The 15,105-nt window shown below is 35.0% G+C and overlaps 1 protein-coding gene across 1 annotated transcript in view; it reads right to left on the bottom strand.

Annotated features, from left to right (window-relative positions):
* Nucleotides 1-14,736, bottom strand: part of PTEN (phosphatase and tensin homolog) — a 104,917-nt gene extending 90,181 nt beyond the window's left edge. Inside the window, exon 1 of the mRNA XM_061402715.1 lies at nt 14,653-14,736. Coding sequence (XP_061258699.1) covers nt 14,653-14,731 — 79 coding nt within the window. The 5' untranslated portion in view covers nt 14,732-14,736. The remainder of the gene's footprint in view (nt 1-14,652) is intronic.
* Nucleotides 14,737-15,105: the final 369 nt, after the last annotated feature.

Raw genomic sequence — 15,105 nt, 5'->3', positions numbered from 1 at the left:
CACCTGAAACTATCACAATATTGTTAACTAGCTACATTCCAATATAAAATAACAACTTTTAAAAATTTAAAAGAAAAAAAGAGGGTGAGGACTCAAATCAATAAAGCTAGAAATAAAAAAGGAGAAGTAACAACTGACACTGCAGAAATACAATGGATGTGAAGAGATTACTTCAAGCCCATATGCCAATAAAATGAACAACCTGGAAGAAATGAACAAATTCTTAGAAACGCACAACTTTCCAAGAACCAGGAAAAAACAGAAAATATTAACAGACCAATCAGAAGTAATGAAATTGAAACTGTGATTAAAAATCTGCCAAAGTCCAGGACCATATGGCTACACAAAGAATTCTATCAAACATTTAGAGAAGAGATAATACCTATCCTTCTCAAACTCTTCCAAAAAACTGAAGAGGAAAAACACTGTTGGAACTCTTTCTATGAGACCACCATCACCCTGATACTAAAACCAGACAAAGATAATGAAAAGAAAATTACAGCCCAACATCACTGACGAACATAGATGCAAAAATCCTCAACAAAACATTGGATTGGCCAAAGGGTTCCTTTGTGTTTCTCCATAAAAGGATACAGAATAATCTGAACACTTTGGCCAACCCAAAACTAGCAAACTGAATTCAGATCCACTTTAAAAGGATCATATACCATGATCAAGTGGAATTTATCTCAAGGATGCAAGGATTCTTCAATATATGCAAATCAATCAATGTGACATTCCACATTAACAAATAATAAAAACCACACGGGGCAGTTGCTGGCAGTCCAGTGGTTAAGAATCCACCTTGCAATGCAAGGGACACCGGTTTAATACCATATGCCGTGGAGCATCCAGGCCTGTGCACCCATCTACTGAGCCCATGCTCCATGAGCTACAATTACTAAGCCCATGCACAGCAATTCTGAAGACTACACACCTAGACCCTGTGCTCCACAACCAGAGAAGGCACTGCAATGAGAAGCCCACACACAGCAATGAAGAGTAGCCCCCACTTGCTACAACTAGAGTAAGCTTATGTGCAGCAATGAAGACCCATCACAGCAAAAATTTTTTTTTAATATTTTTTAAAAATGGTCATCCTAGTGATGCAGAAAAACTTTTGACAAAATTCAACACCCATTTATGATTTAAAAAGAAAAAAAAGGTTCTCTAGAAAGTGGGCATAGATGAAACCTATCTTAACATATTAAAGGTCACATATGGCAAACCCACAGCAAACATTTTCAATGGTGAAAAACTGAAAGCGTTTCCTTTAAGATCAGGAACAAGACAAAGATGCCCACTCTCATCACTATTACTCAACATAGTCTTGGAAGTATACAAGCCACAGCAATCAGAGAAGAAGAAATTAAAGGAATTCAAATTGGAAAAGAAGTAAAACTGTCACTGTTTACAGATGACACGATACTATACTTACAAAATCCTAAAGATTCTATCAGAAAACTATTAGAGCTAATCAATAAATTTAGTAAAGTTGCAGGATACAAAACAAAGAGAAATCTCTTGCATTCCTATACAGTAACAATGAAAGATCAGAAAGAGAAATTAAGGAAACAATTCCATTTACCACTGCAACAAAAAAAGAAATAAAATCCAATCCTAAGGAGACAAAAGACTGTATGTAGAAAACTGTAAGATACTGATTGAAGAAATCAAAGACAACACAAACACATGAAGAGATATACCATGTTCTTGGACTGGAAGAATCAATATTGTGAAGATGACTATACAACTCAAAGCAGTCTACATATTCAATGCAATCCCTATCAAATTACCAATGGCATTTTCCACAGAACTAGAATAGAAAATCTTACAGTTTGTATGGAAACACAAAAGACTCCAAACAGACAAAGCAATCTTGAGAAAGAAAAACAGAGCTGGAGAAATCAGGCTCCCTAATTTCAGACTATACCACAAAGCTACAGAAATCAAGACAGTATGGCACTGGCACAAAAACAGAAATATAGATTAATGGAACATGACAGAAAGCCCAGAAATAAACCCATACACCTATGGTTAATTAATCTATGACTAAAAACGACAAGAATATACAACTAAGAAAAGACAGTCTCAATAGGTGATGCTGGGAAAACTGGATGGCTACATGCAAAACAATAAAATTAGAATACTCTCAAACATAATATACAAAAGTAAACTCAAAATGGATTAAAGATCAAAATGTAAGGCATGACACTACAGAGCTCTTAAAGGAAAACAGGCAGAACACTCTTTAACATAAATCACAGCAAGATCTTTTTTGACCAACCCCTAGAATAATGAAAATAAAAACAAAAATAAACAAATGGGACCTAATGAAACTTAAAAGCTTTTGCAGAGCACAGGAAATCATAAATAAGATGAAAGGACAGTCCTCAGAATGGGAGAAAATATTTGCAGCAAAGCAACTGACAACAGATTAGTCTCCAAAATATACAAACAGCTCATGCCAACTCAGTATCAAAAAGATGAACAACCCAATAGAAAAAATGGAAGAAGACCTAAACAGGAATTTCTCCAAAGACATACAGACGGCCAATAAACACATGAAAAGATGCTCAACACTGCTAATGCAAATCAAAACTACAGTGAGGTATCACCTCACACTGGTCAGAACAGCCATGATCAAAAATTCTACAAACAATAAATGCTGGAGAGGGTGTGGAGAAAAGGGAATCCTCCTACACTGTTGGTGGGAGTGTAAATTGGTATAGCCACTATGGAGAACAGTATGGAAGTTCCTCCAAAAACTTAAAACCACCATATTACACAGCAATCCCACTACTGGGCACATAACCTGAGAAAATAGTAATTCAAAAAGACACACATGCCCCAATGTTCACTGCAGCACTATTCACAGTAACCAGGACATGGAAGCAACCTATATGTCCATCAACAGATGAATGGATAAAGAAGACATGATACATATAAACAAGGGAATATTGCTGCTGCTGCTGCTAAGTCGCATCAGTCATGTCTGACTCTGTGCGACCCCACAGATGGCAGCCCAACAGGCTCCTCTGTCCCTGGGATTCTCCAGGCAAGAACACTGGAGTGGGTTGCCATTTCCTTCTCCAATGCATGAAAGTGAAAAGTGAAAGTGAAGTCCTTCAGTCATGTCCGACTCTTCTCAACCACATGGACTGTAGCCTACCAGGCTCCTCCATCCATGGGATTCTCCAGGCAAGAGTACTGGAGTGGGGTGCCATTGCCTTCTCCAAAGGGAATATTACTCAGTCATAAAAAGGAATGAAATTGTGCTATTTGCAGATAAGTGAATGGACCCAGAGACTGTCATACAGAGTGAAGTAAGTCAGAAAAACACATACTATACATTAATGCAGATATGTGGAATTTAGAAAAATGGTATAGATGAACTTATTTGCAAAGCACAAATAGACACAGAGGTAGAGAAAGAGGACAAACGTAAGAATACCAAAGGGGAAGTGGAGGTGGGGTGGATTGGGACACTGGGATTGGCATATATACACTACTATGCATAACATCGATGACTAATGAGAACTGACTGTAGAGCATAGCACAGAGAACTCTACTCAGTGCACCATGGTGACCTACACAGGAAGGAAATCCAAGGAAACGGACATACGGATATGTGTAGCTGATTCACTTTGCTGTAGAGCAGAAACACAACACTGTACAGCAACTATACACACCCCCCAAAAAGGAACTGAAACAATTATATCTCATTTGGAAAATGTTACACTAACAAGTAATTTTGTTTAAAAAAGAGAAAGTCTGTTTCTTTTGCAATATTTTTGTTCTAACTACAGGAATTAATAAATTCACTGAGAATTATCATTTACCTAATAAGGTTAAACTCATTTCCATGGTTTTGTAACTGATACTTACAAATAAAATTTGATATAGACTATCACAAAAATTAATAGATTATTAATGCAAATACACAACAACCTGCATCAATTACTATCACCAATTACTGTGACCAAGGCAACCAAGTAAATATAAATTGCTATCATTCAAAATATGCTCTAGGGCAGGGGTCCCTAAGTTCAGGGATACAATGGCTGATGATCTGAGGTGGAACTGATGTAATAAATAACAGAAATAAACTGCACAATACATGTAATGTGCTTTGATCATCCCAAAACCATCTCCCCTATCTGGTCCATACAAAAGTTGTCTTCCATGGAATCAGTCCCTGGTGCCAAAAAGGTTGGGGACCACCACTCTAGAGCACAGTAACATCTCGACAAGTCAAACCCTTTCTAATTAGAGAGAGGAAAGCAACAGGGTTATAATAACTTTAACACAAAATGATGTGATAGTTTAATCAAATGACTTCTGTATCCACTTTCAACACAACAGAAGTACTACTCCTACCATAGCAAAAGAATATTTGACAGATCAAAAGTAGCTAAATTCTATTTTGCCTCACTTCAATATTATTAAAATATTCTTAAATTTTAAATATGCAATAGCTATCATATAGTAAGGGGAAAAAAAGCTGCTAAATGTCAAACTTCAGCTACTTTTGTGTAACAGGTTATGATCTTGTGAATCAAAATAATGACAGCCTTTTCGAATATTTAGGTCATCTTAAATTCACAGTAAGGAAAATCAGAAAAGAACAGGAAAAAAAATTTGCCAAATATTAGAAAAATGTTTAACGTGTAACTAGAGAAACAAATATTTCTGATGACTCTGCCATTTCAAATAATTAACAAAATTATGAGGTGCTTTGGAAATTGCTAAAATGCACACACACCTTTAAGTTCAAACATACACACACACCTTTCAGTTCAAACACACACACACCTTGCAGTTCAAACACACACACACCTTTAAGTTCACTATGATGAATAATATTTTAAAATAGATTGATATCAACAAAAACTAAAAGCTAACATGGAAACATGAAGTTCCAGAGAAGTAGAAAAATAAGTACTTTTTTCAAAATTCTTTAAGTAGTTTTTATAAAATTTTCTTAAGTAAAGAAAATGGGGTTTTTTATTCATATACTGAAATAAACACCGTACTTATTCAATTAAATTATAGCAACAAGTGCTATTTATTTTTCTTAAAATGTGAAGTTATCACATGATTAGCAGCCCTCGTTTTAAAATATTTATCAGTATCTCTGACTAGCTCCTATAATCATAAAGAATCAAAATAGTCAAAACTTAAATTTCATAAGGATTTTTAAAACAGGCCTTGACATCTGCCTGTGCAAAGTTGAGAAGCAAAGCAAATTGTATTATCAAGCGAACAGAAAAATATCATAGCAAACAATCTATTCCTAGAACACTTTCGTAATTATGTTTGTCCTAAAAACAAAACAAAACTCAGAATCCACTAAGCTACTCCCTTGGCATCTTCTCGTCTCCGGACTAAACTAAAACTCTGTCCCAATTTTTTCTAAAAACTTCACACATTAATGCAAGTTTTTAAATGTAGATAAGTAAAGCACTTATTCAATGGGCTGACAGCAAATTTAGGGTCTCGGAAAGAATGTAACACATGCATCAGAGAACCTTAACTGGCCCTACTTTCTTCATCTGGAAAGAAACAAGACATTTTTATAACTTGTCAGAAATTTGCCATTTTACATCAGTATATTTAACTTCACCACATCTGATTATAACAAAAGCAGCTTTAGAATTAAAAAAGTGTAAGAGTAAAGAATGCATTAAACACCACAAAGCAAGTATCCTGTAAGTAAAGTATCTCCTAATTACGTAACTGACTACTTTTAAAACTACTGGCAATATAAAAATGAAAAAAAAAAAAAAAAGCTTTAATAAAGCATATCCATCCTGTTAGAGAAGTTTTATGTAACATCCTTCTGAATACCTCATATAGTGCAATATACTTAACTTGAAAATATCTTCAGCCTTTTCTGACAGAAGTTCAAAGCAACACTTTCACAATCAGCCAAGTAACACATGAGCCTTCTTCAAATAAACCTTTTTTTGTTACCAGGGAACTTTTGTGGAAGAAGTTCTTATAAAGAATACTAGCCTAGCAGCAGTCAAAAAATACAGATGTTAAAAGCCTAGCTCTATCATTTATTAGCAATTTGACCTTCTTAAATACTACAACCTAAGGGCAAAGGTACTGACTTGTATAAAGTATCATACTTACTATATACCAAACACTTAAACCTCTAAATCAAGAGTTTCTTAACCTCAGCAGTGCTGGCAATTTGAGCTAGACAATTATTTGTTGTGGATGAGACTGCTCTGCGCATTGTAGGATGTTTAGCAGCATTCCTTGCCTCTACACCGAGACAGATGACAATAGCTTCTGCCCTTTGCCCCTCCTCCCCAAGCTGTGACCACCAAAAATGTCTCTGACATTGCCAAATACCCAGACAAGGCAGGAGGGGATCACCCCCAGTTGGCAACCAATATTCTGAAAATATATTCTTCCAACAAACCTAAAAAAGTACACACAAGTGTTTTTACCACCATGTTAGAGATGTGAAAAGGTTCACCAAGGTTAAGTATTTTGTCTTTTATTACATAACTGATAAACAGCCAAGCAAGGACTTCAGCTAGACTTTAAACCTAGCTAACTCCCAAATCTATACTCCTTCCATTCCACTATGCTTTTGTAAAACACATTGTCTTCGTCTGCAAAAATTAGGATAACAATTGCCATCTGAGCTATTTCGTATTTACAAATAAAATGATATGTATGTGTAAATTCTATTAAACTAGAGGAGATAACTAGTTTAAACTAAAGGAGATAACATATTAAGGATTTGCTTGACAGGAGATTCCCCTGATGCTGGGAGAGACTGAAGGCGGGAGGAGAAGGGAACAGAGGATGAGATGATTGGATGGCATCACCGCCTCAATGGACATAAGTTTGAGTAAACTCCGGGAGCACAGGGAGGCCTGGCGTGCTGCAGTCCATGGGGTCGCAGAGTCGGACACGACTGAGCAACTGAACTGAACTGAACTGACAGGAGATAATGTAATATGGTGGTTCACAAAGTGTGATCCCCAGACTACCATCATCAGTACCGTCTGGGAACTTAATGAAATACAAATTCTCAGGCCCCAACTCAGATGTTAACGAATCTGAAACTCTGGAGGTGGGGCAAGTAATCTATGACTTAAGTCTTGCAAGTTTTTACATGCCCATCTAAAGTTTGAGAACCACTGATGTATATAACGGGAAAAATACCGCACCAGGTGCCTAAAAACCCAGCACCCTCTGTGGACTCAATCTTCTAGTAGCCTTTACAAGTTACTCATTTTTTTTTTTGGAGCTACAATTCCTGTATAAAAAAATGAGGAAAGTAATGCTTGTGCCATCTTTCAGGCTGCTCCTTTTTTCTTGCAAAATCAAGTGCATTAACAATTATTAAAGGCTTTGTTAATGAAAAATGGTAAACAAATATAAGACACAGGGTATATGCTACCTAATTCTATTTCATTTTTCAAAAAAAAAAATCCCTTCTGGCTTATATCATTTCTTCATCTTTCATATTTCATAAATGAATAAGTGAAAATGTTAAGTAAATTTTACAACAAAGCTCAGTTAAGCCTGACAAAGTACTATTTTCACATAATAAAAGAAAAAAGTCTACCCATTTCACTTTAACTCTGATAGATTCAAAGTCACTGATAAATACAATTTTAAAAAATAACACCTAAAAAATATCAAGCTTGGTAACATTCCCCAAACTTCATTTTAAAAGTAGAATACAGATTTCCATTCTATTTATTTAATCTCCAGTAAGTTCCAAATAAATAGAATACTCAAACAGAAGTATCTCACTAAATTCATGACAGCAAAAGAATTTTAAATGAAAAAAAAAAAAAACTATATATTTAAAAAAAGGACTTGTTTGCAATTCAACATGTATGCTGTACTAATAAATCACTTTAAGAATATATCTGATTCCGGACTTCCCTGGTGATCCAATACTTAAGAATTCATCTTCCAATGCAGGAGACAAAGGCTCAATTCCTGGCCAGGAAATTAAGGTCATACGAGCCACAGGGCAACTAAGCCTGCGTGCCACAACGAGAGAGCGCATGTGCGCCACAACTAGAGAACCCACGCACCACAATTACTAAGCCATGTGCTTTAGAGCCTTGGCTCCACAACAAGGGAAGCCCATGGACCACAACTAGAGAAAGCCCAATCACTGCAACAAACACCCAGAACAGCCAAGATTTTTTTTTTTAATTTAGGAAAAAAACTATATATATCTGCTGTAAGGACTACCTGCTTCAAATCACAACCCGTTTCATAACACCTTAATTACATCTTCCTTAAAAGATCAAAAATACTAAATACATAAAATTAGCAGAATGCAATTAACACTAGTTAATATTTAGTTTTGTTATTAAAGTATTAATGATTTAATAATCTAGTCGATTAATTAGTAATTAATACTAAAGAAGAGAGAACCTTATTATATTCAGCCTAAAAACCTACAAAAAGCAAAAGAAATAAAATTGAAAGCTATTCTGAAGGGCTTTAATAACACTAAATCAACTATAAGTTTGGGGTAGTGATATAAAACAAAATTTAGGTGCATGTAATATAAAATAGAGAAAGTGAGGGAATTTTAGACAATGAAGTTTTCCTAGAAGTTGTCAAAATGCACAGTTCAATTCTGCAACCCAGACTTGCACCAAAAATACAGCTAGTTTATCCAACACATAACAAAACATGTAGAAATCATGTAATCAGATAGTTGCATACATAATTAGACAGCACAATTCATTCTGTAATACAAAACAAATAAGAAAAAAACAAAAACCTCCCTGGAAATCAAGTGCTTCACTACTGAGGGCACTGTGACACAGCAAGGAGACCAGAACAGGGAAAGAAAAAAAAAGACTGATCCCCATACACAAGAAATGGCCTCTAATAGGCAGATCTCAAGCTTATTCCATCTTTCCCCATACCTGGTAAGAATAAATTAAGAAAAAATCTTTTAGTTCTTCTTCCCATTTCTAGGGCCTAAAACTGGATCAAAAGTGAAAATGGGAAATACTACAAAGGTTTAACCTAAATAAAACTCCCATATTAATGCACTGCCAGATTATTTTAAGTGCAAATGATAATGTAATAAATGTAACTTGGCATTCAAAGCTGCATGACTCCTCCAAAAATCTGAACTTAAAAAGAAATGCTACAGTACCTTTACTGATAGTTTATGTTACTGCTGTATCACATAATAAATGTTTTGGGACAGAGATTACTCTGTGAATAAAATATATGATATTTTTGTTGACCTGTCTTTAACTCTAAAGAAAATTTAATATTTTAACAAATTTTTAATGTTATAACAAAATTTTATTTTTCTACTTCATATTGAGGAAGTTTTCATCATACCTTAGTATTTAGAGCAAATAGTCTTTGATTAGTATGATTAACGCTTCTACAGTATGAGGGAGCAGAGCGTCAAATTACTTGTGATGAAACAGCAAAATCACAGACATTTTATACTCAGAGCTCCTAAAGGAATATCCCTATTTTAAAAAACACTCATAGCATGAACCAATTAATATGGCAACATAGCCAAACTGAGGAAATTCAGTTAAAATCACTGCTCCTCCCATACATGAAAAGACAAATAATTTCTCATACATGGGTAACCTGGAATTATAATTTTTAACAGCAGCAGTGCCCATTTAAATATTTACAAGGTGGCAAGTGCTATGCCATTACTTATCTCATTTATTTTTCAAAATAAACATTATATGGATGGGTACCATTATCCCCATTTCACAGATAATACAGATTGAGAAAAGTTAAGCAACCTACACAAAGTCATCCAGCTAATAAGTGTCAAGAGTCAGGATTCCAACACAGGCAGTGTTGGTTCCAGAGGCTACACTGCCACCTTAAAATCTAAAATGAAACAATGTACAATGTGTGGAAAAGACTCATACTCAATATTTTAATGTAATTTAAAACAGATTTAACCTTATTTAAAACCTATAAAACCATACCCACCAGGTGAACTCTTCTTTAATGAGAAATTCAACTTTTAGAAATATTACTATGATTGCCTAACTTTGTATTTACATACATAAAAGTAAGTTAGATTCACTGTCCATAGCTGAAGTGATGACTACTATAACAACTGTGTAACAACTTAAAATATGATACATAAATAGTGTTCCTTCCCACACTACATACAGGCTAAGAATAATTTTCTGCTGGAAGGTATTGCCATAGTATCCAAATCTGCCAAAAGGACCAGTAAGTACACACCTAATACCCTGAAGATGTCTACTCATCTCTGAATGCAAACTGTTGCAAATGAAGTGAATCTGCCTTAACTATACTGAACTAAATTGAAACTTTCCATACGAAATTAATTCACCCCTAAGTTATGTTTATTCTTTTTAAATCAGTATTTTTCCAACAGTCTTTTTAATTCCAATGCAAATTATTTTAAAAGTACCAAACTGCAAATAGCTTTTTTGTAGCCAATGAAAAAATTCCAAAAAGTAGGGAATAGTAGGTGAATAGTCAAATCCAATATACTAACTTCACCTTTCCTGACAAATGAAAGTATTTTAAGTAAAACTGAATATTTACTGAAATAATTTCTGACCCGAATCTCACAGTCTGATACATCTTAAGTCACTATCCTTAGAATAAATCCTAACAGAAATCGAACCACAAAAGACTATTGACTTTACTTAAAATCATGTTTATCTAACAGAAAAAGAGAAAAAAGAGTGATAGTTCTATGAAATACAAATAGAACTTCGGAACAAAGAGTGTCTACAGAAAAAAAAAGTATACCAAATAAATTTCTTTCATTAATAACATTTTTCTGAAAGCTAACTTCTTATAGTACAGCCAAGGCCTAACATTTCAAGTTAAGTGAAAAACTGTCATAAACGTGCAAACTTCTAAATTTCTTTTTACAAACTCCAATTTCACATACAATATAAAAACATTTCCTACGCTGCTGTCTCACTAGAAAGGTTGAGGTAAAAATTTTAAAATAGAATGTCTGAGAGTGATTTAATGTCAAAATTTTGTGAACTGATTTTCCCATAATAAATACTCTTACATTAAAAGTCACTGAAGTGATTACTTAAGTGGCTTAAAAATTATTACAAAGTATTAAGCTATCACCACATGAACAAATAGCAAATGGGGCAAATCTCAAAATGAGGACCTCTGAAAATCAGACTTCCAAAAAGTATTTTGTGATGTTAAGAGGTCTGTATTGTTTTTTTTCGTGGTTTATGGAATAAAGCAGATATTATACTGTACCACACAAGAATTAAAATATCACCAGTTACCTTCAATGTTGTTAAAATTCTAAAAGGTAATACATACAAATGCATCTTTCTCTATCTCTCTAAAACTATATTTAAAATTAACGTGGTTATGTCTCACCATATTTTATATTTACTATTTCTTTAGTGTATAACAAGCAATGTTAAATCTGCACTGATGACTACTATACTACAGTGAAAACTTTTACAATGAACAGCAATAAATTCCTTTTTCCTTATATTAAGAATTGCATAAACCATAAATTTCTCAGATGTGCTTTATTCTTTAATACGCTTTATGAAAATGAAGTTTGTAGATTACCCTGTAACAATTAGGTGGCCCAGTCATTTTGCACAGGAAAGAAATACAACTTAACTGATATAAAAAGTGTAAAATAAAAACTTTTGAGTAGAATCTTTTCTAAAAAAAAATCTTCACTATGCAGTCATTTCAGTAATCACTCATCTTAAAAGATAACAGCTAACTTCAACAGTCACTATACTCTCTATGAATTAAAAAGTTTCCCCATGAACGTTAATTATTTGAAAATATGCAAACTTATCAAACAATTAAAATTCAATAGAAGCCTAAAGTGTCCATGAAATCTAAAAACAATGAATTTTTTATAGTCTCATGTTCAGTACTACTTTCCAGACTAATATTAAGGATAAACCCCCACCAACAAATTATTTTTAGAATAATTCAATTTTGCAAAAAACAAAAAAAAAAACCCATAGTCCTCAATTTTCCTTTAAGGAAGTCACTTCATTACTGACTTTTATAAGAATACTCCAATCACTACTTTCATTAAAGAATTTAACTTTGAGAAGGCTAACTGCTGAAATAGATACAACAACTTGTCAGAGAAAAAGCTTTCAATGGCCATTTTAATTTTTCCCCCACCACAATAAACACAAAACACTGAAGTGAAACCAAGCAAACCAAAGTGCCTTGGTGTATCAAAATTATTGGAAGTGCAACTATCAAAAAGGCAAACCCTTTACTAACTTTCCTAACATGATTTTTTTTCATATCAACATTTGGCTCAATAAAACCACAACTCTAGAAATTAAGTGTTATTAGTCATTTGATGCAATATATGATAATGCTTTCTATGCATACCATAACTAAAAGGACAGTTTGAGAGAAAGTTGTAAGTCACATAAATTTCACACAGAGGCACGCACCCTGAAATTAAAGGAGAAATGGCTAATCACCGCACTGCTCACATATAAAAATCTGGTAGAATAATGATATTCTTATAACTGTGATAATTTTAAATCAAAAATAGCAAAAATACCATTTTTATGCCAAAATAGCACAAACATACTCTGAATACTAAAAGCAATCTGCCTAACAAACAGCATTCTAGAAAAGTTTTTGAATGGGGGTTTACTTTAAAAAGTTAAACATTTAATTAATTTGGTCCTATACATCTAGATGACTGTCAAGTCACACCAAAAGACTACTTCTGAAATAGGTTACAAATGAGAAGAACCAATTAAGTATTTTTCATGATTATCTTCTGGGCAAACAGGTCAAGTTCAGCTTTAGTACTTTTTCAATTAATGCAACTCCAAAATGTCCAAATATTCTTTTAAAATACTATTTTTAAACTTAACAGAAAAGTTATGTGCGTGGTAAAGCTACTTCTTCAGTAACTTTTACCTTCACTTCGTATCAAAAACTTGGGCAACATCAGCTGCAAATACTATGTATGTGCAGATACATAATCCAAAGGAATAAAACCTTCTTCATGTACGTAACATTTTTCTTCAAAAATATCTTCCTCACAGTTTTTAGCTAGAGATACAGGCACTTCAGTGTCACTCTACTATTAGGCAAAATGTTTAATGATACTTGTTAAGAAACCATTTTTTTTTTTTTAGTATACTCTATTAACACCTACACAACTGCTTAGTTTTAACTAAGTATTATCCACTGCTACAATTCACATCACCAAATTTTTTTATCTTAATAGATACCTTAATAAAATGATTCAGTCACCTCAGACCAATAACTTAATCCTATTTTTCATGCATTATACACTGGCCTACCAGTGACTCTCAATTCCTAACGTATTTCCCATTCTGCAAAAAAGGAGGGCTCTATCCCCCATCCTTGATCAAAATTTGTTCATTATACCTGAAACTGTGAAGATTCATGCCTTTCAATAACCACTATCTTCTGAAATACAAAAGCCTAACTTTCAGACAGCCAACTGTACCCCAGTGAAATTCTTGGGTTTCTGTCTTATTCAACAAGCTGACTCAGTAAATTTAATACACCATATGAAAAAAACGAACACACCTACAATCCAAAAATGGAGTAATCCACTCTTGCCAGCATTTCTGGTTATCAGCTGGTAAATTGTATTTGATGTTCTACACAAGTCAGAGTAAAATTAACGGATACCCAAAGGTGTCACAGACCTGAAACCTAACTAAAGTTGAGCATCAATTCAAGTATCACAATCAATACTTAAATTTCAAGTGAAACTGAAGTTTAATCTCTGCAATCACCATTTGCTACACACAATACCCTTGAACCTACATAACATTATCATCTGAGATCAAAAACCACTCAATCTCCATTCTATTACGTGTCAGAAGAGCACTGAATCTACAGTGCTACTGAACTGTAAATTTCATGTCCTATCCTTCATCATCTCAAAGAGACAAAAAAAAAAAAAAAAAAGCAAATTTAACAAAATCTAGTAAGAGCGTCTTTGAGAAGTGTCATGGTACTATTGATTTCAAACTGCAAAAACTTCTAAACACGATTCAAAGTTGTAATTAACTTAGTTTTAACACATAAACCTACTTTTGCCTTCAAATGAGCACCATACATGCTAAAATGATTCTCTCTAAAGTTATGCAAATCAGTTCACAACTCACATTTTAAAAGAATCTATCAATGCAACCCAGGAAACTAAAAACAATCACTGCAAGATTCTGATGCAATAAGCCGTACGTGCAACACTAATTTTCCTTTTAATCTGATCTATACCCTTGATCTAGGGCCTAAAGCCAAGATTTAATCGAAATATGCTCAAGCTCAAAGCATCTACTTTTCTGTTCATTTAGTAGACCGGATTACCGAGCTCACTAATCCACTAACAGTGTACTGGATTCTGCGGACAATAGCCCTTAGAAAGAGACCCATCGGTGCCTTGACACTTGCAACCAGGCAAGAGTTCCGTCTAGCCGAACACACCCTAGGCTGAATGCATTCAAAAGAGACACAAAATATACATCTAGAAATCCGACCGGGGTTAAATGTCACCCACACTATGGACATTTTTTCGTATCCGTCTATTCCCATGTTATCAGAGAGAGTGACAGAAAGGCAAAGAGGAACAGCAGCCACAGAAATGGATACAGGTCAAGTCTAAGTCGAATCCATCCTCTTGATATCTCCTTTTGTTTCTGCTAACGATCTCTTTGATGATGGCTGTCATGTCTGGGAGCCTGTGGCTGAAGAAAAAGGAGGAGAGAGATGGCAGAAGCTGCTGGTGGCGGGGCTTCTTCTGCAGGATGGAAATGGCTCTGGACTTGGCGGTGGCTGATGCCCCTCGCTCTGCTGCCGCTTGGCTCTGGACCGCAGCCGGGTAATGGCTGCTGCGGCGGCTGCTGGATGGTTGCAGCGACTGGGCCTGCTTCTCCTCAGCAGCCAGGGGTCTGGCAGCGGCAGCGGCGGCAGCGGAATGGGGAGAAGAATAATCCTCGGAACGGTTGCCTCCTCCGGCGGCCTCCGGAGCCCGGGCCAGGGGGGGTGCGGCGGCGGCGGACGGGAGGTTTAAAACCGGCCCGGGTCCCTGGATGTGCCGCCGCC

The sequence above is a fragment of the Bos javanicus genome, chromosome 26 (genome assembly GCF_032452875.1).
Source record: "Bos javanicus breed banteng chromosome 26, ARS-OSU_banteng_1.0, whole genome shotgun sequence".
Lineage (NCBI taxonomy): Eukaryota > Metazoa > Chordata > Mammalia > Artiodactyla > Bovidae > Bos > Bos javanicus.
Note: the sequence above shows the minus strand (reverse complement) of the source record. Positions and strands in the feature narration are given on the sequence as shown.